Source organism: Pseudoliparis swirei, chromosome 14 (assembly GCF_029220125.1).
Source record: "Pseudoliparis swirei isolate HS2019 ecotype Mariana Trench chromosome 14, NWPU_hadal_v1, whole genome shotgun sequence".
Lineage (NCBI taxonomy): Eukaryota > Metazoa > Chordata > Actinopteri > Perciformes > Liparidae > Pseudoliparis > Pseudoliparis swirei.
In genome coordinates this window covers 4,367,140-4,392,388 of record NC_079401.1, presented here as the reverse complement: position 1 = coordinate 4,392,388, position 25,249 = coordinate 4,367,140, and the positions used below count along the sequence as shown (strand labels likewise).

Below are 25,249 nucleotides of genomic sequence, written 5' to 3'. Positions count from 1 at the left end.
TAGATGTCACACTCGTTGCTTTATAGACAGACACTGGGAAAGTGAGAGGGATTACACCTGCGCTGTATATACCTGACGACATGCTGACAAAACTTACAAGAAACTCAGATTCTCTGGATAGAATAGTTCTACTAAATGGACCTTTTCACTGTCTTAGTGGTGGAGCCGGGAGGGGATTAGCCGAGTTTAGCATAAAGACCGGAAGTAACGTCCGGCTTTTCAAACGGCACCTCGAAAGCTCACAAAATGAGACACAGTTTGTTTAGTCTGTTCACAAAAAGAGACGTGAAAGTTGTCGTGACAGGAAGTTAGGTCACAGTTTTTTTGACAATTTGAACAGGAAGTTCCCAGTCTTTATGCTATGCTAAGCTAACCAGCTGCTAGCTCTGGCTTCCTACCTAGCAGACAGACATGAGATTGGTGTCAATCTTCTCATCTAGATCCGGGCTGGAAGTATCTCACGACTTTAAATCTCCTAATAATGATCAACTTTCTCGAAATAATGAATTAAAGCAACAAAAAAACAAGAAACTTTCCCATATCATCGTAGTTATCTCAACATAATGACTCGGTATCTCACATATACGACTTAGCTCCAAAATGAAATTCTTTCTAGAATTGATTATATATTTGATGATTCTTACGAGCAGAACGCTTCCCATTGTGTTGCGTTATGAGTCAATACTTTGAGATGGTGAGTCATGACTTAAAAGCTGCTGTTGTTCGGGCCTGACATACACGCTGGCCCTCTCGAGTGAAACGAGGAGACACCTTCGCTCCCTCTAAAAAACATCGTGGACACTGAAAGCCTTCCAGCCAGACGTCCTTGAACCTTTTCTTTCCAGAGAAAGCTCCTCGGGTGGACGGTGCAAAGTGAGGCCCGAGAAGCTTGAGTAAGAAACCTTTTCGGGTTGAGGCACAGGTAATTGGTCTGAAGAAGAGAGGAAGATCAAGGTCTTCTTTTAAATCCGTGACTTCATGTTCACTCTTTCCCAACCTTGCAATAGAAGTGAGAATCCAGCTCCGGGAGTCTTTAAGTTCACTCCCTCCATACGATGTGCTCTAGGACTGTCGGTCGACCTTGTGTATGAAACACGAGGTGTTCTCGGCGGCGTGGTTATCGGGTTTATAGAGAGGCTGCACTCTGCTGATAATCCCACTGAAATTGCACATGGATTTCCTGTTGTTAACGCGGAAAATAAACATACTCCGCTAGAATACCCAATGAAGGGGCCTCAGAAAATCCCCAAACTGAAGTTCAAGGGCTATCCAACGAAAATAACTTCAGGAGAAAAAAACATCTGAATGTGATAAATATCTTCAATTTGTGAGAGTAAATTGCCAATAAAGAGATTAAGTGTTCCATGTAATATAACAATTAGTCTAAATGGTATCTGGGATGTGCTAATCAATGCTTATGAGTCATGGGGTATTTCTGTGGGAACATAATCTAAATATGCTACAAATTCCCAGCCATTTCCTTTTTTCACTTCTTTGGCGTTCGAGATCGTTGCATTAAAGGAGTTTGTAGCCTGAATAATGCTAAACTAGAAAGTTTGAATGTGCTACTTATTATGCAATGTGTGTTCAGTTTTAATGGAAAGCAACTCTTCATCTTAGAAGTGCTTTCTCATCTTCAAAATCTATTTTCCAATAACAGCCGGTGGAAGAATGGAGCTCATCCTGCGATGTAGGCCGTCGTATATTCAGCCAAATACGGTATTTGTGTGAGTTCCAGGCTGTGTGGACTGTGTGTGTCAAAGAAAGTGTCTCCGTTTGGCCTTTCGAGGCCTCCGTCGTTAAAGCATTCACAAAGGCTCATTAAATGACATTAAAACTTTAAAGGAGAACAAGGAAAGATAAGGGAAATAAACAAACAGCAATCTTTCACAGAAAGACTCTTCCCCTCAGAGGGTTGGTTGAGCAATCTGTGTGTTGAGCTCCAGAGGTGCTCACAGGTGCATGATTCACAAAATGTCAAACTTCTCCGATGTATCTTTTGCTGAACAGCGACCACCTGTGGCCACAAGTAGCAACTGCATGTCAGACTCTCTCTACGATAGCTATTTTATCTGATTCAAGATTCAAGATTCAAGATGTTTTATTTGTCACATACACACACAGGGTGTGCAGTGAAATGAAAGTGGCAATGCTCAGCAGGAATGTGCAAGGGCAACAAGTACACACTATTTACAATAAAAAACACAATATTTACAGTAAGTGTGTGTGTGTGTGTGTGTGTGCCTAAGAGGGGCAGTTGTGTGGGTCTATGTGGGGGTCCTGGTGAGGTCGGAGTTCACAGTCCTGATGGCCTGAGGAAAGAACTCCGTCTCAGTCTCTCTGTTCTTGCAGCGTGACTACGGAGGCGCCTGCCTGACCGCAGCAGCTGAAACAGTCTGTTGTTGGGGTGGTGAGGATCCTTCATGATCCTGCGGCTCTGGTTCTGCACCTCCTGGTGTACAAGTCCTGCAGGGTGGGAGTGTAGTTCAATAGTGCGTTCAGCCGAACGCACTACTCTCTGAAACCTTCCTGTCCTGAGCGGAGCAGTTGCCAAACCAGGCTGTGATGCTTCCTGTCAGGACGCTCTCTACAGCTCCAGAGTAGAAGGACTGAAGGATCCTCTGGGAAACTTTAAATTTCCTCAGCTGCCTGAGGTGGTAGAGGCGCTGCCTTGCCTTTCTCACCAGAGTGTCTGTGTTCGTTGACCATGTCAGATCCTCGGTGATGTGGACTCCCAGGTATTTATACCGCTCACCCTCTCCACAGTAGTCCCATTAATCCCCAGTGGTGAGTACGTCCTCTGTTGTTGTACCTCCTAAAGTCCACAATCAGCTCCTTAGTTTTGGTGACATTCATGATGAGGCTGTTGTCCTGGCACCAGAGTGACAGATCAGCAACTTCCTCCAGGTAGGCCTTCTCGTCGTTGTCGGAGATCAGGCCCACCACCACTGTGTCATCCGCAAACTTGATGATGGTGTTGAGCTGAACCTGGCCACACAGTCATGTGTGTACAGGGAGTACAGTAGGGGCTGAGGACGCAACCCTGGGGGATCCTGTGTTCAGGGTGAGGGATTTGGAGGTGTCTGCCCACCCTGACCACCTGTGGCCTGGCGGTCAGGAAGTCCAGGATCCAAGCACACAGGGGGGTGTTCAGTCCCAGCTCAATCAGCTTGCCGGCCAGTCTGATTGAGCCAGTTATGTTGTTGAAAGCTGAACTATAATCAATGAACAGCAGTCTCACATAGCCCCCCCTCTGGCTGTCCAGATGAGAGAGTGTGGTGTGCAGTACCTGGGAGACAGCATCATCCGTGGATCTGTTTGGGCGATAAGCAAACTGCAGCGGGTCCATGGAGGAAGGGAGGAAGGCGCAGATGTAGTCCTTTATCAGCCTCTCAAAGCATTTCATGACCACCGAGGTGAGGGCCACCGGTCGGTAGTCATTCATACATGCTGGAGAAGCATTCTTGGGCACAGGGACAATAGTGGATCTCTTGAAGCAGGCGGGGACCACGGACTCAGCCAGGAGAGGTTGAATATTGTGGTGAACACTGGAGCTAGCTGGTTAGCACAGGTCTTCAGTACTCGCCCAGATATGCCATCTGGACCTGCAGCTTTCCTGGTGTTCACCCTCAACAGAGCCCTCCTCACACTGTGCTCGGTCACAGAGAGTGTGTGTTCATCCCCAGCGGTAGAACTCACCTCGGCTACGCTCACGGTGTTGTTGTTAGCCGGCGAGCTAGCGCTGTTGTTGCTAGCCTCAAACCGTGCATAAAATGAGTTCAGGTCGTCCGCTAGGGATGCGCCGGCACTCACCATTGCGCCGGGTCTGCTCTGGTAGTCTGTGATAGTCCGTAGCCCCTGCCATAGGCGCCTGGTGTCGCGCTGCTCCATCTGTGATTCCACCCTGTCTCGGTACCTCCTCTTGGCTTCCTTCACCGCCCTCCTCAGTCCATAGACCGCTGCCTTGTACTCGTCCATGTTGCCGCATACAAGACCGGAGTTATAGGCAGCAATGCAGGCGTTCACAGCTTCACGGATGCATCTATCAACCCACGGCTTTTGGTTAGGAAAGACCCTAACTTTTACCGTGGGGGCGATGGTGTCCGCTAGCGTTGCTATGAGGCTCATTGCTACTTCCGCAAACTCACTGGCGTCACTGGAACTGGATTGGATCATGTCCCAGTCGGCGGCACGCAGAGCGTCCTGTAGCTCAGCCTCTGATTGGTCAGACCACCGCTACGCCTCGTCACTACCGCTTCCCGCGATCTTTTGCGGTACTCCGGAAGCAGAAAATGGCGGCATGGTCTGATTTGCGAGCGGAGGGAGAGAGACAGCCTTGTAGCCTCTCTTGAATGGCGTATAGCAGTGGTCCAACGTTCTTTCCTCTGGTAGCACACGTAATGTGCTGGTGAAAGTTCGCATTACTTTTTAGGTTTGCCCTATTAAAGTCCCAGCCACCACCACAGCCGCCGGGATACTTGTTCTGATGCCGACATAACACATCATGTAGGTCCGATAGTGCTACGTCGGTGTCCGCTTGTGGTGGTATGTAGACGGCTGTGGTGATGACCGAGCTGAACTCCGGGAAGGTAGAATGGACGGCATGAGATCGTCAGATGTTCCAGGTTCGCGAGCAGGAACGAGAAAGAGTCTTAATGTTCTTGGGGTTGCACCATTTGTTGTTAGTCATGAAGCAAACCCCTCCACCCTTAGATTTACCAGACTCTTCCGTTCTGTCTGCACGGAAAACAGAGAAGGACTCGGTTGGGCATATGACTCGATCCGGCACCAGCGGGGTCAGCCAAGTTTCCATCAGACAAAAGATGTTACAGTCCCTCATGTCCCGTTGGAATCTGATCCTTGCCCTAACATCATCCATCTTATTTTCCAGAGACTGGACGTTAGCAAGAAGGATGCTGGGCAGAGGTGGACGGTGGGCTTGAACTCTCAGTCTGTTCCGAATTCCGTTTCCCTCGGTGTTTTCGTCGTCCCCGTAGTAGCGGCTCCACTGTTGTTGTTGTGGTTCGCTCGTACGATCTCGGCCGGCCACGCTGGATCGATGGAAAAAGTGGACAAAAACCCTTGTTTTGCGCAAAAGTTTATGTCCAAAAGTGTGCTGCGGTCGTATGCTGTTAGTGCCGATGTGTTTGTGGCAAAGAAAACATTAAAAATAAACACAAAAACTAAAAGAGCGCACAATCTCCGCGGAGCTACCTCGACGGCGTCTGGACACAGCCGCGCCATCATGATAAAGATTTTACAATCATTTGAGTCGTTTGAATGTAACAAACACACAAGTCCACCGGTGAGGAATGTGGAGTGTCTAAAGTTTGCTAACTAAAGCTAAGCTAAAGCTAAGTTAAAGCTAAGTTAAAGCTAAGGCTAACATTAGATTACCATAAACTACTGGTCATACCAGCAAAACCTCTGATTATATTAAGTTAAGTTTTTATTTGACACACTCGCGCACATACACACAAACACACACACACACACACACACACTGTAACTGTCTCAGGCCTCAATCCAAAAGTCTGAATTTAAGAAAACATAACAGGTCCAAAATGTATTTATCTAATGAAATGTCCTGCTTCAATTCAAATCTCCTGGCGTTTACCCTTTAATATATTTTTTTTTTACTGTGATCATAAAACTGTTTGCTCTTCAATAAATGAAATAAATGAAAGGTTGCATCTGTATGAACAAACATTTAAAGCTCAACTTAAAAACCTCCATCGAAGCTGGTGAACCGCAAAGGAGATATTCACTGAATTTGACAAAAAAAAGTGCATTGGATCAGTCTCCAACTTTAAATAGACATATCTCATACTATCATGAAAAAAGTTATAATAAAAAAGATGGTTAATAACACATCTTACCAAACCGTGTCCGTCATCCACCCATTGACAGAGTTTACCGTGCATAAAGAACATCCTTAAAGTCATTTCATTGGTTCACCAGGAGCCACTTGCCAGCCTCACATTAATGCATAATATAGTCCAAACGTCAGTTTTCCATTTCCACGCATCAATCACGCCTTCGTGCTAACGTGTGTTGCATAACAGCCTCGAAGGGCATCGCACCAGCAACTGACAGGAAGAACGTCTTTGTTCCTCCGAGATAATATTACAAAGACATCGTCATTTGGCACGAAAATCTGGGAGGAGATGAATTAAAACACACAAAATAAACGTCTTTTGGCAAATCCATCTCCAAATTGGCAGCATTTACGAGGAGACACCTTCGCTCCCTCTAAAAACATCGTGGACACTGAAAGCCTTCCAGCCAGGCGTCCATGAACCTTTTCTTCCAGAGAAAGCTCCTCGGTGGAGCGGTGCAAAGTGAGGCCCAAGAAGCTTGAGTAAGAAACCTTTTCGGGTTGAGGCACAGGTAATTGGTCTGAAGAAGGGAGGAAGATCAAGGTCTTCTTTTAAATCCGTGACTTCATGTTCACTCTTTTCCAACCTTGCAATAGAAGTGAGAATCCAGCTCCGGGAGTCTTTAAGTTCACTCCCTCCATACGATGTGCTCTAGGACTGTCGGTCGACCTTGTGTATGAAACACGAGGTGTTCTCGGCGGCGTGGTTATCGGGTTTATAGAGAGGCTGCACTCTGCTGATAATCCCACTGAAATTGCACATGGATTTCCTGTTGTTAACGCGGAAAATAAACATACTCCGCTAGAATACCCAATGAAGGGGCCTCAGAAAATCCCCAAAGTGAAGTTCAAGGGCTATCCAACGAAAATAACTTCAGGAGAAAAAAACATCTGAATGTGATAAATATCTTCAATTTGTGAGAGTAAATTGCCAATAAAGAGATTAAGTGTTCCATGTAATATAACAATGAGTCTAAATGGTATCTGGGATGTGCTAATCAATGCTTATGAGTCATGGGGTATTTAGCATAATCTAAATATGCTACAAATTCCCAGCCATTTCCTTTTTTCACTTCTTTGGTGTTCGAGATCGTTGCATTAAAGGAGTTTGTAGCCTGAATAATGCTAAACTAGAAAGTTTGAATGTGCTACTTATTATGCAATGTGTGTTCAGTTTGAATGGAAAGCAACTCTTCATCTTAGAAGTGCTTTCTCATCTTCAAAATCTATTTTCCAATAACAGCCGGTGGAAGAATGGAGCTCATCCTGCGATATAGGCCGTCGTATATTCAGCCAAACACGGTATTTGTGTGAGTTCCAGGCTGTGTGGACTGTGTGTGTCAAAGAAAGTGTCTCCGTTTGGCCTTTCGAGGCCTCCGTCGTTAAAGCATTCACAAAGGCTAATTAAATGACATTTAAACTTTAAAGGAGAACAAGGAAAGATAAGGGAAATAAACAAACAGCAATCTTTCACAGAAGGACTCTTCCCCTCAGAGGGTTGGTTGAGCAATCTGTGTGTTGAGCTCCAGAGGTGCTCACAGGTGCATGATTCACAAAATGTCAAACTTCTCCGATGTATCTTTTGCTGAACAGCGACCACCTGTGGCCACAAGTAGCAACTGCATGTCAGACTCTCTCTACGATAGCTATTTTATCTGATAAAGATTTTACAATCATTTTAGTCGTTTGAATGTAACAAACACACAAGTCCACCGGTGAGGAATGTGGAGTGTCTAAAGTTTGCTAACTAAAGCTAAGCTAAAGCTAAGCTAAAGCTAAGTTAAAGCTAAGTTAAAGCTAAGGCTAACATTAGATTACCATAAACTACTGGTCATACCAGCAAAACCTCTGATTATATTAAGTTAAGTTTTTATTTGACACACTCGCGCACATACACACAAACACACACACACACACACACACACACTGTAACTGTCTCAGGCCTCAATCCAAAAGTCTGAATTTAAGAAAACATAACAGGTCCAAAATGTATTTATCTAATGAAATGTCCTGCTTCAATTCAAATCTCCTGGCGTTTACCCTTTAATATAATTTTTTTTTACTGTGATCATAAAACTGTTTGCTCTTCAATAAATGAAATAAATGAAAGGTTGCATCTGTATGAACAAACATTTAAAGCTCAACTTAAAAACCTCCATGAAGCTGGTGAACCAAAGGAGATATTCACTGAATTTGACAAAAAAAGTGCATTGGATCAGTCTCCAACTTTAAATAGACATATCTCATACTATCATGAAAAAAGTTATAATAAAAAAGATGGTTAATAACACATCTTACCAAACCGTGTCCGTCATCCACCCATTGACAGAGTTTACCGTGCATAAAGAACATCTTTAAAGTCATTTCATTGGTTCACCAGGAGCCACTTGCCAGCCTCACATTAATGCATAATATAGTCCAAACGTCAGTTTTCCATTTCCACGCATCAATCACGCCTTCGTGCTAACGTGTGTTGCATAACAGCCTCGAAGGGCATCGCACCAGCAACTGACAGGAAGAACGTCTTTGTTCCTCCCGAGATAATATTACAAAGACATCGTCATTTGGCACGAAAATCTGGGAGGAGATGAATTAAAACACACAAAATAAACGTCTTTTGGCAAATCCATCTCCAAATTGGCAGCATTTACCCACTTTAAGGAATTATCTTGGGCAGAGTGCGTCTCGAAGACTGATATATATGTACATACACAACAATAAAAAGAGCATTCCCATTTAACTCCCGCTACCGCGTGTGCCAGAAAGCGGCGCGGTGTAAGACGAGAGGAAACAAGTAAACAAGCGTGGAGATTTAGAGGCGAGCTTTGCATCCGTTTCAAAGAGTTATGTCATCGCTTCAAGTCGTTTGACCTCCTGCAGATGGAGCGCCGTCGTTCGCTGACAACTTGTCAGCAAAGACAAAAGTCGTCGCTCAGTCACGACAACAGATTGTCGAGAAGATCCAATTTTAGACCCGGCATGGAGATTTAGGGACTTAGAGGGGAAGTAGAGAGAGAGAGGCTCTCAGGCTGCGTTGTGAATACATATCGGGTGTGAACACGCATGGCTGAGTTTACGAGGGTGTGTGTGTGTGTGTGTGTGTGTGCGCACTTTGAGTGCTGTCACCTCCATCACTTTGGACTCTTAAAGTCACCAGCGCTCTCGTCGTCTCTCTCTTTTCAAATTGCATTTGCATCGTCATCACACGGACAGACGTGCGTGGGGCCGAGCAAATAGTGGTTTAATGCTCAATAAAAACTGTGAATATCTCAAGGTTATATTTATTTTACCGAAGACGAGACAGTCCTATTTCTCTCTTTGCTTCTCCCTCCTTATGTAGCGAACAAAAACAATATTTTATTTTCGTATAACCCAAATATTTGCATACTTTAAAAAGAAGAACAACACTTGTTCTTATTTTTATTTTTTATGATCCTACGTACCAACGGGACTGTACCTTCTGTTTGTGTGTGTGTGTGTGTGTGTGTGTGTGCACTACCGTGGAAAACAAACTGGAGGTAGCCACCGCAGAGTAGCTATCGCAGAAATGGAAGCTCGGTATCTGGCGAGCCATTAAAAAAGCTGCCAGGGAGGCGGCCTTATCTAACAATGAACAATCTGCCTCTCAAAAGCGTCTTTCTGCCAAATGTTTATCTCATAGAACAAATGTGACACCGCGTTGCATTCATACCGTACCATACCGTGATGCAATCGCGGCGCCGCGGGCCTCCACCGCCATATGCTGAGACGACGCCTTCTGAAAACCTTCTTTCAAAAAAACGGACGGACAAGCAGGTACTCACTAAGAGCGGCCGTGGTGTGATCTGTGGACGGGTCGGCCTGTGTGGGATCGCCGGACGTCACTCTTTTGGACGGGGAGGCGTGGACGGCTGTCCCTTCCTGGTTGAGAGAGCGAGGGAGAGAGAGACACACACACATACACACACAAACACACGTGTGTAAGTGCAAAGCGGCTCGACCTTGAACACACTGAGCAGCGTTCATTGGCTGCAGAGTTCGTGCAAACAGCCCGCGGTTACGTTTTAATACAGTCACTCTCGCCGTAACCGTTTCTATTGATAAAGGTACGTCGGCGGTAAATGCCGTGTCCTTGGTACGCACAGGCTTGTTGTTCCCCGGGAAGCATTTTGTCAGCATGAGCAACACGACGATTCACTTGCAAATGATGCGTGCGGGGAACAAACACACACCTGTGTGTGTGTGTGTGTGTGTGTGTGAGTCTTTCATTTGTATTCCCAGCAGCGTTTTTCCCGACAGCGGCTTTGCGAGCACCGTGGAGTGTGAACAGACTCTGCATAACCACTTGGTGCGGGTGCACACACACACACACACACACACACACACATATCTGTCTAGTTTTGTCTCTCTCTCTCTCTCTGAGGAAGGTGTCAACCATAATTTCAGAAATGCACCAGAGGACAAAACATACTCAAAAATCCCATTTAACAAAATCCCTGACAGACATGCACGGTAATTTGCATACTTTCCAAAACAGGGAGACAAGCATAATCTTTTCCTCTCTCTCTCTCTCTCTCTCTCTGAAGTAGCATTCACATTAAATGAAGCTCAAATCAGTGAGCACACTGTGCTGCTACCAAACGCAGCACCCCAGCGCACGGTGTTTTAATGCTGGTATTAAACGTAGCATTTTGTAACTGGCTCTGGGGATGATTAAGTGCACGATGTGGATGGTGAGAAAGTGTGAGAGAGGGTTAGTGAGTTAGTGGTGGCCTGAGTTCATTAGGTTACAGATGTGGATGCCACTGAATAAAAGCCATTAAAAGGGATTGGAACACGTATCTCTCTTTGGTTGTCTTAGAGGAAGTATATAACAAAACAAAAGGGGACCCAGGAAGGAACCCTGGGGCACGCCAACTAAATACTTGACGACCAAAACTCCCCAAACAGCCGTAACCCATTTATCAGCTTTAAAAAGTTTGCAATTGTGCCTAACCTGAGATTATTACATCTCAATAAAGAGATTGTAATTTGCTGTATTTAATGCATAATGAGCTCAAATAATAATAATAACAATATTAATCATAATAATATCACGGATAAGCAAGGATTGTCTTTTGTTGCCAACAGCAGCTAATCGGTGGATCCTTTACGATCAATTGGTACGGCGTCTAAACAGACCCAGTTGTGAGTTCACCGGATGTTTTCTGATACGATTCCACCAAACTGCAGCTATCCATTTTATGAAATACAATAACCGGAAGAACAGCAGCCGTGTCACGGCCCAACGTCTCATGCAGCCGTCAGCGACTGCTACCGAGCTTCGAGCCCCCGCCATATGTCGTCTCTGGAACAGAGGAGCGGGGGAGGGGTGGCGTCGGTGGTCTCTGAGGACCTCTTACAGACTGACAGAGTTATTAATAAGGGACAGTGCTTTGTGGAATGTGTCGAAAACATTGAGAATAAAAAATATAAAACATTATATTTCAAACGCCATCTGGGACCATTTCACACGTGACAGACGCCCACAAAGAGGCCCTTCGGACCTGTGATGGGGAAACCATGGTAACAGAAAACTGTACACCGCTAGCCCGGGGGGCCACCATGAGCCAGTGTGTTTTCGACAAAAAAAGACTGCCGACATCGAACGAGCTGTCGTGTGCAGTTCAAGGACACCCGTCAGGTGTCTGTTGATCATGTAGGTATCACTCGGAGCTGCTCCTCCGTCTCTGCTGCCACGACTTTGGACTTAAATAGCTTGAGAATGTCGCTTTGAGTGCTTTCAAGCTGGAGAAGCTGCAGCAGCGCGAATCCATAAAGACCGGCGGGTTCGATATCAGGTGTGACATTCTTTGGAGGAGAGCCCAGCTCAACTCCTCAGAACAAATCTTATTTTTTGGATTGCGACCCCGTTCCTGTTCTTTTCCATCTCTTTACTCGTCTTTCTCCATCCGTATTCTCAGTCTTTCCGTCTTCGGCGGCATGGCGAGCTTTTCTTTCCTCCTCCCCGCCCCTCCCCCCCAGTTTCTGAACCTGCTCTTGCCAATTTTCTCACAAATGCATTCAGTGATGAGCCCCCCCCCCCTCCCCCCATGTCCTCGGTCCATTTAGTGCCCGCCGGAAGAGCACTGGACCCGCCAAGTGACCCGCCAAGGAACGCATGACTCACTGATTGGCTACCGCGGCTTCAATCACAAGGATCCCTCGCCGCACAGCGCTTTGTGCATTCCGGGCGTGAGGACACGGACGCTGTGTTTACATGTGCGGTTCGGCTCTTGGAGGCGGTGCTTCTGGCTGGGAAACGCCGCCGTACGGGTTCGCCAACCCGAGGCCACCGGTTGCTTTGGACTCGCGCCTGACCCGCTGCCATTGTTCAGAGCGCTGGGCCGGAAGGCCTCGGCCGACATGACGTTTTTAAAAATATTTGATGGTGGAAAAGATGTAAAGTGTTGTACCTTTGATCATAACTCAGTGTGCTATGTGTATATGCATGCACACATTGTATTATTGCTCCCCTGCTGTACATTGCTTTATCAATAACGCCGACTGAAAGCTTGTGCTGGACGCGGCGACGCCTCTATCACTCATGCTGTGTAAATGAAATCGATGAGCATGAACGTGTGAATGTCGGAGCGAGGGGCTTTTGTTCATCAAGTGAGGCGAGCGGCAGGTTGAAGGAGGTTCTTGTGAGAAAATATATTGATACGCATGAAAAGATGGAATCGGCTTTCAGCCCGTTTACTTTCATATATACGTAGCTCGCATTTACCCACATCATTTTGATATGTTTGGCAATATAATTGGCTTTTTTTAAACGTGGAACAGTGTAGAGCCGAGGTGAAAGACAGCTGTTTGCAGTATCCCAACACAAAAGATGGACAATATATGAAATAAGGGAACAAAGAGTATTTCTGTGAGTTTGAATGCCGGGTGATTGATGGCGAGGCATTCAAGCATAATTAAATCTAAAAGTGCCTCTTTAAGCTCCATGTTTATTGTGATGGAGAAAATGGTTTTGGAAGTTGCTAAAGTGTTTCGGAGTGATCTTTGTACCGACAGGACAAACCAGGAATTACATGGAGTACAGCGGGATGATGAAACAGGATAGATGTCCACATGCTCTCGCAGTACAATGTTTATCATGTTAGTGTAGATTAGTCTGTTAGCATGTGCTAATTAGCATCCAACATAGAATGCAGCTGAGGCTAACGGGAATGGCTAATGGCATTAGCGCTGTATGCGATTGGTCAAAAAACTAAGTATAAGTAAAACTTAGAAGAGTCAGCCACCTTCAGTCGGATACATCCTCTGGGAGCGATTGGTGTTGGTACCAACGTTTGCAGTAATCCATCCTGTGGATGTTGGGATATTTCACTCGACGTGTAAAAACATCGACCTGCTTGTGGTGCCAGAGAAAAACCCAAAGTCGTCATATTTCAGTCCGGACCGAAATGGCCGACGGACCGACGTCCCCATCCCTCGAGGCACTTCAATATTTCAAGCACTAGAAGAGGAGAAGACGAGTGTGAAAGTACACGAGAGGGAAGAGAGGGAGCTGCCGGTTGCTTGGTAATAGTCATTTCATATTTTCTTCCTACGCCAGCCTTGAATTAACTGAAAGTCAAACAAGCAGCCGAGGTCACGGAGAAAAGACAGGAGGCGAACACGGAAAGAGAAGAACAGACGGACAGACATAGGCAGCCCGGACTAAGCCTGCAGCGACGTACGATTCACATGAATGCTTAAAGAGAGGGTATCTTCAAGAAAACATGTCGCCTCCCGTGTCTGAGTGTTTGCGTGGGTGCATGATGCAACGTTTCGTGGGTCCTCCCTCAGCTGTGCCGGCGGCCCCGTCAGAGCCCTCCTCCCCTGGGGCGCCTCGACAAACAGCGCCACGCTTTCTCCTCTATTTGTCATTCTGCTGTGAAAAGCATTGAATTCAAAGAGCGAGGTGAGGAAGAGAAAAAAAAACCTAGGTGAGATATATTTTTCAATCTTCACTCTGGACTGTTAGTATTGTGACGGGCGTCGTGTTGAGGTCTCACAGGAAGGCTGAACGCTTGGTGACTTGAGAACAGCATATGGTCTGCAACGTGCGACTCAATGAACATCATTCTTAGTGGTTCATACACGTGTTGACCAATGAGCTTCCAGGACTTTAAAGCAAATTTCCATGACCAAACATTGTGTGAAATCTCGGCGTATACACGAGTAATTAATATAACCTTAAATGATACAAATGAATGAGACAATAGTTTGAATACAAGAATAAATATTTATAGAAATGCTTATTCTTGTAATCAAACCACGTAAATGAACATATAAATATAACATTTCCAGGATTTTTTACAAAACCTTTAGGAAAAAAACATTTTAGGGACTTTTCAAGGCCTGGAAATAACCTTTTTTTAAATTCCATGACTTTTCCAGGTTTTCCATGACCATACGACCCCCGTCTATATGTCCAGTTATTTTAGTATAAGAAAACTTTTATTTCAAATGCTGATTGGCGTAAATCCGTTGTGTCGATGGAATACGACGAATTAATGAGACATCACTCTGAATCCAAAAGAAAAACAAGGTGTTTTGTCACAGACAAAGTGTTGACGCCATCTGCGCCCTGCCTGCTGTATCCCCGGAGCAGCGGGACACTTCCTCAACTTTTCACCATGTCGCCAAGCCAAGTTCCTCGTTTGTTTCCAACGTGGTTCGAAATAAAACCACTTCTGAGTCACACGGCGGCCAAGCGGTGGAATTACAACTACCGGGGTCCGTCGAGAAGACTTCCGTTTGTTCATTTTGAGACTCTTCATAGCTGCTATCTTCCCACTAAAGATGGCCGCCCGGGGCTGAGTCATGCTGTCGCCACTAACAACCGGATCCGAGATCGGCGGCTTGCTATTAGCTAACGGCGCAAAAAGTCCAAGTTGATACGACTGTATGATTATTATTATTATTGAACGGTTCCAACGGAAAGATGACGTCAAACTTCACAGAACTGACGTCAGACTTCACCTTCACACACCTTTACACCTGTCTGCCCGGTACCACCAGCGCTGTCTGCTGCCGCCCTCTGAGCGGCTTCATTGTGGAGCGGTTGGAGGTTATGACTAAACCTGCTGCTATATTTAGCTCTGCTCACACTCCTCGTGGGGCAGCTTTGCTCCCGGACCGCCAGCAGAGGGTATTGGCAACATGGAAATGCTTTTCCAATAAAGAGGATGAGTTGACCATTATAGCCAATGATTAAACAGTTTCCCTGAGCAGCAGTAAAGATTCTACTGAGAGAACCAACCCCCCCATAGTTAACACATTAGAACATTGAATCTTCGTAAAAACAATGAAAACTAGAACGGGCACTCGGTAGAGCGCATACCTTCGCATATCACAAGATTGGGCATTGAATTATGAACATTTTGGCATTACTTGCATGCCAATTGGATAGAAATTGACCGTGCTATGGTAAAAAGAAGATGTTGACCTTTTCATGACCTTGACCTTTGACCCGATTGATCCCAAAATCGAATAAAATTGTCCCCGGATAATAACCAATCATCCCACCGAATTTCATGCGATTCGGTTTAATACTTTTTGTGTTATGCGAGTAACACGCATACAAATAAATAAATAAATAAATAAATGAATACACGGCAATCAAAACATAACCTTCCGCATTTTCAATGCGAAGGTAATAAATAAATAAATACACGGCGATCAAAACATAACCTTCCGCATTTTCAATGCGAAGGTAACAAAGATATCGGCGCATGAGGAGGAGGTTTGGGTCGGCCTACATCACAGAGTCTCAAGTCTTTCACGGAGATGTTCTGATGAGTTCGGATGTGCGTCTCTCTGTTGCCACAAGGCCTGAACAGTAAAAAAATGAATATCTGACTCACTCACCAACCGACAAGACAAAGTGTTTTCCGCAGCGTTCGTTGCTTCACACCTGTCTCCAGAGTTAAGTGTCGTGCTCACTGGAGGCTTTTAAAGGAGAGGACAGAGGAGAGCCATTTAGCTTCCCCAACTGGGCCCATTCATTTGCTAATGACACATTTGACCCAGAACGAGAGAATTTTTAGAAAAAGCTTCTGGCTGCAAAAACTCCCAATTCACAGGCACATTAAGGGGCCATTAATGCACCCTGGAGGTGTGCTAGATTTATGCAAAAAGCTCATGATATTAGGAATGATAAATATATATATATTAACAAACGTATGAATACTGACGTAAATGGCAATTGTAGCTTTCTGTCCATTCTTACGATAACGTACCTATGTAAGAACATCGTGACATTTCAAGCTAAATCTATGGTCACTGAATATATGATCCCAGTAATGATGTGTACTGTATATTCACCTTACGCCAATCAAACTTTTATTTCAGACTCACGGTCCAGATAGTACAAAACATTGAAATAGAATAAAATACAGACAAAACCACAAGTAAAATACATCGAACTAAGAATGCTTCATAAATAGACTACCAATGTCTCCACAGCTGGTGGCATGTAGTACTGAACTTTATGTTTGATGAATCCATGATAACCCAGCAGATGAATGTATACAGAAGATTTCTTAAAACAGCTTGTAAAGTATTTACTCCTGCAGCCACAAACATTTCACTGGCACTCCTCCACCCCTCTTCAATAGTTTCTCCTGGCATCATTACGAGCTACTTGGAGTCTCTAGGCTCCGCTGAAGGTCTTCATGAATATTAGATCTACAGGGCGAAGTAAACCAACCTGGCTGCCGGTCTTCTAGCCAGCTCGCGAGCACCAAAGTCCCGCTAGCTAGCTGTGAAATGTGAAATTGGTGGTACTTGATTTAATTTATGAGTATTTTTTATTACCCAATGATAAAACCTTTTGTCCGAGTGCATCCATTCCTCCTGGGGGCGAAAGTAATGGCAGAAACCCTTCCGCTTTGTGGACGGCAACGGCTCCATTGTCGTCGCTAAATGTCCAATTAGGCCGTATTTAGAGAGACGAGTCACGCACTGAGAATCTCCACGGTCACTTTCTGGCCCGAGAAAAACTATTGACAAACTGTGTTCTTGGCAAGTAAAAGAGGAAGAAGCTGGCGGCGCTGAGCAAAGTACTCGCTACTCGCGGTCGGAAGGTCGCGGAACGGCGCGGTAGCTCAGGCAACGGGATTTTTCAAGGGAAAAGATTCACGCGCGTCCACAGATTTCGTGGCCGAGCGCCTTGTTCTGCATTCCGGGCCTCTCTCCATGATGATCAGGGCTCTCAACTGGGCCTGCAATCTGACACAGGCGGGTCTCCAGGGGGAAAAGGAAGTTGTGGGAAAAAAGAGCGAAATGAGAAAAGGGAAGGAAAGAAAAACCGTGTTGCTATGGGAGACTGTGGGGCCGGATGAAGCAGATCATTACTGAAACATGAGTATAATTTGTTCATCAGACTGATTTACCTGCTAGAATATGAGCCTGCTTTCCATTTCTGATTATCTCTCTTTATCGCCCCGGAACCTGTCGCTCCTTATCCATCTTCATCCCCGTTGCCCTCTTGCCTTCCCATCCTTCACATTATGGCCCCTATGCTCACTGAATGTAAATCACATTTCAGTCTCTTTCATCAGGCCCCCGGTCTCTCTTAATGCTCAGTGAGCGATGCCAGCATCACCGGCCACGACTATTAATACACGACGACTCTGAAGTGGCTTGGGATCCGGCTCCTTTTTCAGCCTCTCCAAATATACACTGAAACCGGGGAACCTGACATCGTTGATATTCCACGGATTTGGAGCTATAACGGTGCGGATGCGTAACACAAGCTCCTGCATGCGGGTGATCTTCACGTCACCTGAGCACGCCGGTTTCACTGGTACTACTTTTCACCAGACCCAAGTTTCTCAATAGCTTCTGGATGGATGGCCACCACATGTGGTTAGAGTGCTAGAGGATGACTCATGAGGTTTGGGTTTTATGGGAAACTGTTGATGGATTGCCATGAAATCTGAGCTTTCGTCCAGAGGGTTTGGAATCTTTCCGTGGTTCCCTGTAGAGCTGCAGCGATTCGTTGTTTTATTTTGAGAATCGTTTAATAGTCATTTTAGAAAGAAAAGTCAAAGTTCTAACTTCTTGAATGTGAATATTTTACGGTTTATTTCCTCCGTTATGACATTGAAATGAATATCGTTGGGATTTTGGACAAAACAAGTTATTTGATGGCGTCATCTTGGCCTTTTGGAAACACTGTTGACATTTTTCATCCTTTTCTGATTCCCAGGGATTGTTCTGGGAAGAACTGTAAATTGGTATTAATTAGATAAATAGACGTCTGCGCGGGGCTGTGTGTGTCCGAGTAGAGAAAAGATAATCCGAGTCACGCAACAATCCGTACGGAAAACGAGGCCCGCGGATATGCATTCGTTACCCGGGTATTAGCATACGGAGGAATGGACATGCTCATGCTTCCACAATTCCTCTGGTGGGGGGGGGGGGGGGGGGGGAAAGGCGACGTCGTATTTATTGACAGCGATACAGAGCAGACGCGTTTTAATTTATAAAAATCCATAAACAAAGCAAACACCGGGCTCGTTATCCGAGTCAAATGGAGCGGAGAGTTTCCAGAGCCGCGTAACAACTATTGTCGGAGCAACAAGTCGTCATCGCACAACAGACGAGCGCCGCGCCGCCGGGCGCCGCTGCCAGCTCCATTAAAAGATTTGAATCTGTGAAATTGAGACGAAAGAGATGCCGGGGAAAAAGTTAATGGAATTTTTTTACGAGCTCATTGGACTTGATGAGGACGCCGGTGTCCTCATCAAGTCTGGATCAATTTCTCGCTGCCACACGTAGCTTTTAGTTTACTTGACATTTAACGAAGTGCGTTTAGGGTGGGTGATGAATATTGACTGATTGGTTTGTTTGGTTTCTGTTTTTTTTTGTATTCCTTTCCGAGGAAATGGTTCCTAGTTAACCACGAGGGCGTCTAGCACTCATCTTTCAACATTACGTTTTTAAGTGAGATTTTTTTCCCCGCACGCCAACGTGACGACCTTCAATCTCTTTGTTCAAAAAGCTGAAGGATGGTGACTTTAAAAGCCATTAAAGAAAAGCACATAAAGGGCTGAACGCATTGCTTTACTTGCTGTTTTTCAAATTGAATAGAAAAAGGGGTCGAAGAGCCTTTTGTGAAAAGCTCTTCAGAAAACATGTGAGAGTTTCCTTTCAGTCCATTGAGCCAGAGACATGACACCAGGGGGAGGTAGTGAGGTATTGAGGTCGTTAAAGTGACGTTACGAGTTGTGAAAATAAACCGAGGCAACATTCCAGACCTCTGGTGCCACCGTCTGAATTTATGCACATGAGGCCTCCGCCAAAATAAGTTCCCCTCTCCCCCTCTTCCCCAAACGGCACCATGTCATCCCGTTAGCTCGCCGTGACTGGCTGCACCGCAAAGTATGACGTGATTTAAAATGACCAAACACATCAGAATTAGGCATTCCGCCAATTATGCGAACCTCGATAATCTGACCGGCTCAGACACCAGAGAAGAGTCGGTCTGAGACGCCTTCAGGCCTCAGATATGAACTCCAATTACCACCAGGTGATGACTCATCGTCTCAGGCTGATAACGAGCGGATGAGCAGCCCCACATCGATCCTCCTGCTTTCTCAAAGTCTTTGGTTTAAAGAGGCTCGGAGGCAAAGTCGTGATTTGTGATATTGGGCGACATGAAATAAACTGTTTTTTTAACACAGTCGGGCTCACAGGTGCTACACTGCCACCCGCTGGCCGAGTGTCAGGTCACGAGCGTCAGCAACATTTGTTCCACGAGTTACGTCACTCATAATGCGTGCCGTGGCATTTTAATGAGCCGCTGCCTCGTAACAAAGATGAAGAGCAACATTCTAGAAGCATGGCCTGTGTTTGCTCATGCATGTGTTTGTGCTTCTGAGAACTCCCCCCCCCCCATACACACACACACTCTGCATGATGTGACATGACACTGTTGCACCTCGTCTGTCTCACGTGCATCGTTCTCCCCGGTCGTGACCAGGAGGTCAGCCAGATGTTGTAAACACAAGCCAGGATTCCCTGGAGGATCGGGCCCCGCTCCAGAGAAGAAAAGGAGGAGGGGGGGGGGGGCACGCTCTTTGCACTCAGAGATAAACCGTTGCATCATGAGGCATCTGCTCTCGGACTCCATCGGGAATCCACCAGTCATTGTTACGCGGCCAATGACATCCAAGCGTTTAAATGAACCAAATAGGGCACGAGGAGAAACAAATGCCGTGCATTATGAAATATGAAGCCTTACAGATGAGTCGGAGACCAGGTGGTGTTTTTGTAACCAGCCGGCTGCAGAGATCTGGTCCTCATCTGGGAACACTGCCCGTACACGCCGTCAACACCGACCACAGGCACGGGAACATATAAGCACTCGCCAAGATTCAACAGATGCTCCGACGGCTGCATGTGACATGCCGACGCTTGGACCAGCTGGACAGCTTGTTGCTGGAAGTAAATAAGTGGGAAGTCGAAGAAAACTAAATGTAAGAGGTGAGTCGGATGGAAGTGGACCAGCTGTGATGAAGTGCTTTATTTCACAATGAATCCTGAAAGGATGATAATAACAGAAGGCATGCTGGGAACACAAGACAAACTCTCATCCTGTCCCACTTAACAAAAGAGGGATTCAAACTGAATAACATCACGACAGATCGAGACGTCAGACAGAAGGGCTTGGGTTCGGATCCCAGTCTGGGCGGTCCGTGTGGAGTTTGCACGTTCTCCCCGTGGCAGCGTGGGTTCCCTTTGGGTTCTCCGGGTTCCATGCAGCTCAGGTTGATTGGACCTCTGAATTGTCGGTGTGATAATGAGCGTGATGGTTGTCTGGTCCAGGGTGAACCCCAATGTCTGAGATGTTTAGGTAATGGAATAACAAACTATAGTTGTATATAATATGACTGTATATACGGCTCCAAGATGGCTCTTTGGAGAGGAAAGGTTGCCGACCTCTAATTTAAAGGTACGGTAGTTGACTTCTTGGCCACAAGGGGGCAGCAGAAACAAGCTGTAAACAGAGCGTTGATATATTATCTCCCAAGTTGTTTTCAAAGACAGTCTGTGGCTCTGCTAACTGCGTCTCTCTGATGTCTGGTGCCCAGATGTCAGTGGAGGGCGGAGGTCCACAAACACGGGACTTTCGGCATGAGAGCGGTGGCACCTTCACGTGCACTAAAAGCACGTGCACTTAACCTAGCTGTGTCAACGAACCACGGAGACGCTCTGATAGCAACACACACACAGGGAGAGAGACTTCAGGTCCCTATATCTTTACATAAGTAGCTGCTTGCTGCTATCGTGATGCTCTGAACGCCGTGTGTGACTGTTTTAGACCAAGAAAGACGGATAACACTGAAGCTCACTAAAGGCCCAGTGACATTGTGTCAGACCATTATCCTAACGGCGGTCTGGAGACAGGAGAGGGTGTACCTAATGGTCAACAGGGTCCTGCAGAGTGAAACAGCCATAATAAAACCAAAGTGGGCATCTTATCTCGGGACCGTGACGGCTCGTACCGCGGCAGACCAAACGCACCGACGACAAAAGGAAAAGCCTCAAAAGGCTTTCGTGATGTGGATCATTAAGCACAGCAATCTGGGACATGTTCCTCAGCAGATGTTCCAGCAGAACCGCGGTTCTCCGATACGTGGTCTCCGGCCCGGCCGAGAAGGTTCGCCCTGCAAGCAGCCCACATGCCAATTACACGGCTATTTATAAAGTCCTGCTAAACCATAAAGCCCCCCAAAAATAGGTCCGAAATAACAGGGTGTCAAATATCAGTCGGCCAGTGGCAGCCGGTGTGTGTGTCTGTGCCACCAGTGGGCATTGGCACAAACACACACAATCACAATCCCCATAATGCATTGGATTTTGAGGATTTCGTTTTAAGAGTTGAAGCGAAAGGCTTCTCTGCACCCCCCACTGGGCTTGGAACTTTTTCAAGGGGTCAGATTCGATGTCCGACCACAAAGTAGGTCATCTGGTCTTTTTTTTTCTTCCAGACATTTGCTAAATGGGAGGTTTTCTCATAATGACCCGCTTCACTTCCAACGGACGTAGATTTTCCTCTCGGAGAAGCCAGCTGAGATGGAAAAACTAAGTGGGAGAGAGAAGGCCGCCCCGCTCTCTGGCAAAGAAAGACGCTCGCTGTCAGCGTTTGTTTCACCGGTCAACGAAATGACGGGAACAACTAAATCTCCGAGATAAGCAACATCCTGTTTGTTCCTATACCCCAAAACAAGTCAACAGTAGAGCCAACCACTCCAGCCCTGGACAGACTCAGTCCACAACAAAGAACAGTGAAGTCTGTGTCGTGTTCAGTTCCAGCCCTCTGGATCTGTTTTCCCTGAGGCAGGATCTCACCACCACTTGCATGTTCAAGTTCCTTTGAAGGGCGCAAAAGCTTTTCGTAAATGTTGCATCAAACCCATCCATTAAGTAACCGAACGCTCAATCGAAAGTCCAATTTCACGGGCACGAAATAAAGTACAGTTCATGGCTAAAGAGTCAGACTCCGGTGAACTCACAGTGTCCGCCGCGGCAGGCTTCTCAAACATCCTCTTCAGGTTCTCGAGTGGGATGTCGAACCTCTCGATCCTCTTCGCCGCCTGCTGGTCCTCTCGGAGCGCCGCCGGATCGTCTGGCGTCTCGACCCGCGGCCCGGAGGAGCTGCGGGAAACGAAGCCCGAGGTCGCCGACACCGCTGCCGCCACCTCCGCTCCATTTCCTGATTGAATTTCCATTGTTGCAGAGAAACCGTATATACCCTCTCCTTCTCCTCCTCCTCCTCCTCCCCCACCACCCACCTCCGCCTTTTCCTCTTCGGGCCGGTGCTCGGAAAGTCTATTGCGAGAGGCGATTCGGAAAAGGGGGTGAGGAAGCGAGGGGAGAGACGGAGGGAGTTATGAGAGGGTGAGGAGCGGAGATGGAGAGGCAGGAGCCGCCGCTCTGGAGGCTCTCTGGGTTGTGCCGGCTGGAGGAAAGAGGAGGAGAAAAGAAAAGGAGGAAAGTTCACTGCCCTGTAATTACTCGTGCAGACACAGAAGCCTATGTAAACTCACATGGGAGCTCGGAAAAAGCAAATTGAGATACGAGTTGTAAGGGCAGGCCAAGAGGAGTGACGGAAAAGGGAAGGAGGAGGCAGAGGAAAAAAGGAGGAGAGAGGAGGGAGAAGTTTGAAGCATATCGCTAAGCTGACGGTAAACCATTATTTCTCATTTTCTGACAGAAGTGGATTTTGAGGTGTTTAAAAGCACCTTTTAACGGAGTGAGTAATACAAGTAATGCATGAAATCAAGTGTTACTGTTAATTGGTTATGTAATATAATGACATTTAAATTAGTATAATGAAGGAGTCAGAGATTGGAGTATTAAAGTAATTTGGCCGAACGCTACATGTCAAAAATGAAATATTCCTCAGTTGATGTAATAATGGTGCTTTCTGGTAATTATTTTGTCACATTCAATGAATGCGTAAATCGCGTGGAGGGGGGGGGGGGGAATGGGAGGATTACCACTTTAAGCTCTTTCTACATCGTGGGCTTTAATAAGGTCAAAAGAAAAGAACGAAGCTTCCCAAAGAAAAGAAATGGTTGATTTTGGCACTGATCTTTTTTTACACTCGGACCGTGGGACTCTAAAAGTGAGAGAGCAAAGCCAGCATCAACAAAACACGAGGATTAAAAGAGGACACAAATGAAATCACCAACTGGCCATAAAATGAACATCTGTGGGCTTTCAGGAAACAGATTCCCCCCCCCCCCCGGTCGAGAGAGGAAAGCTCATTATTCCTGAACAAATCAAGGAAGGCCCATAATAACTCACCCCACCGGCCCTGAGGACGCATTGTTCATGTTTCACTCCACTGACAGAACAATAACGGTTCTAAAAGGCTTTGTGGTTCTACGATCAACCATCACCTACCGAAGATCCATTTATTCGTTTGAGACCCCTTTGTAGGTTCTTTGAAGAACTCCTTTAGGAAATGGTCCTTTAAAGAATCGGATTCAGGTGAGCTGGGAAAAGAGAGGGCAGAGGTCAAGTGATGGAGTGACGGCTGAGCTCCAGCATCGTCTGGAGACAAAGACGAGCGGAGTTAAAGTCTGAAGCAGTGAGTCAGAGCCACAATAGAAACATCAATACTGAGGGGGGGGGAGGAGCTGAGAGGCAACCCAGAGAATCCAATCCTAATGAATGAACGGTCATGATATACGCATCCGATAGTACTTTGGAGGACACCGTATCACTCCAATTATACCAGAGGCAGATACATTATTCAGAGCGGACCAAAGGTCTGTGTGTCACTTTCAGTCGGATCCAGTGTCCAATGAGGCCGCTCGGCTTACAGCACGCATCCGTAGACACAAAGACAAATAACAAGTCGATGTCTGATTATTCTGTTGACAATTTCTTTTTTTTCCACTGTTATTTGACTATCCGGAGAAGATCCACCAGGATAAAAACACTGTCAGCTTCTATTAAATACAACATATTTTAGGTCCGGTGTTGGCTCCCATGTTGAATTCCTGGCCAAGGACTCCAGACAACTTTCTTTAGAGGACAGACTGAAATATCATCCCTTGGATTAAGATAAAATGGACGCAACTATTCTCACTTTATGTTGTCTCCGCTGTGAGAGAGAAGTGCACACAGATGTCCAATGTTCCAGTGAACCGGTCAGAGAGCTGGGTCGCTCGATACTTCCACTTCAATATCGTATTAGAGAGCCAAAAGGTCCTGGTGGTTCCCAAGAAAAAGTCTGGAAATATAATAAAAATATCATCATCTCACAGTCCTGATATAGATACAGTGCTAGAAAAACTGTTTAAGACCTGAGCCAGGAAAATCCAGCACACAATCATTATTGTTGGTTTGTGGATATTAAAAGGGAACGACATACTCTCATATCTTTAAATATTCAGCCAAAAAGGACATTCAAGCTTTTGGAAAGCATTGAAGTACATCATTATGCGCCTCGAGGAGTTGCCCATTTTGAGCATTAAACCTTTACTTTCATAGAAACTACACGTTTTGACTCTTCTGTCGCGGTGCTACTATCAATACCTCAGATATCTATATCTATATATATTTAAAATAACAAGCGTTTCAGGGGGCGATTCAGATTTGGTCCTGATGCTGCGGCGGGGGTCATGTGAAGGTCACATTAAGGGCATATGAAGCTCACCTGAAGGTCATGTGAAGGTCACATGAAGGGCATGTGAAGCTCACCTGAAAGCCACCTGAAGGTCACGTGAAGGTCACGTGTGCACAACTACACTACTTGGTAAGGTTGAATAAAACGTCACGGCTTGGTTTTAAATAAGAACTCAAGTTAGAAACAAGTCATCGGAGGCTTTTGGT

At 46.0% G+C, this 25,249-nt stretch overlaps 1 protein-coding gene across 7 annotated transcripts in view; it reads right to left on the bottom strand.

The window, feature by feature from the left end:
- Nucleotides 1-23,351, bottom strand: part of xirp2a (xin actin binding repeat containing 2a) — a 45,200-nt gene extending 21,849 nt beyond the window's left edge. The window contains exons 1-2 of one of the 7 annotated variants that reach the window (XM_056430897.1): nucleotides 22,417-23,351; nucleotides 9,682-9,778 (exon numbers count right to left, since the gene is read on the bottom strand). In XM_056430897.1, the coding sequence (XP_056286872.1) occupies nucleotides 9,682-9,778; nucleotides 22,417-22,632 (313 nt within the window). In that variant the 5' untranslated portion in view covers nucleotides 22,633-23,351. The other 6 variants (XM_056430898.1, XM_056430903.1, XM_056430904.1 and 3 more) reach the window with 6 other exon arrangements.
- Between the last annotated feature and the right edge of the window lie 1,898 nt (nucleotides 23,352-25,249).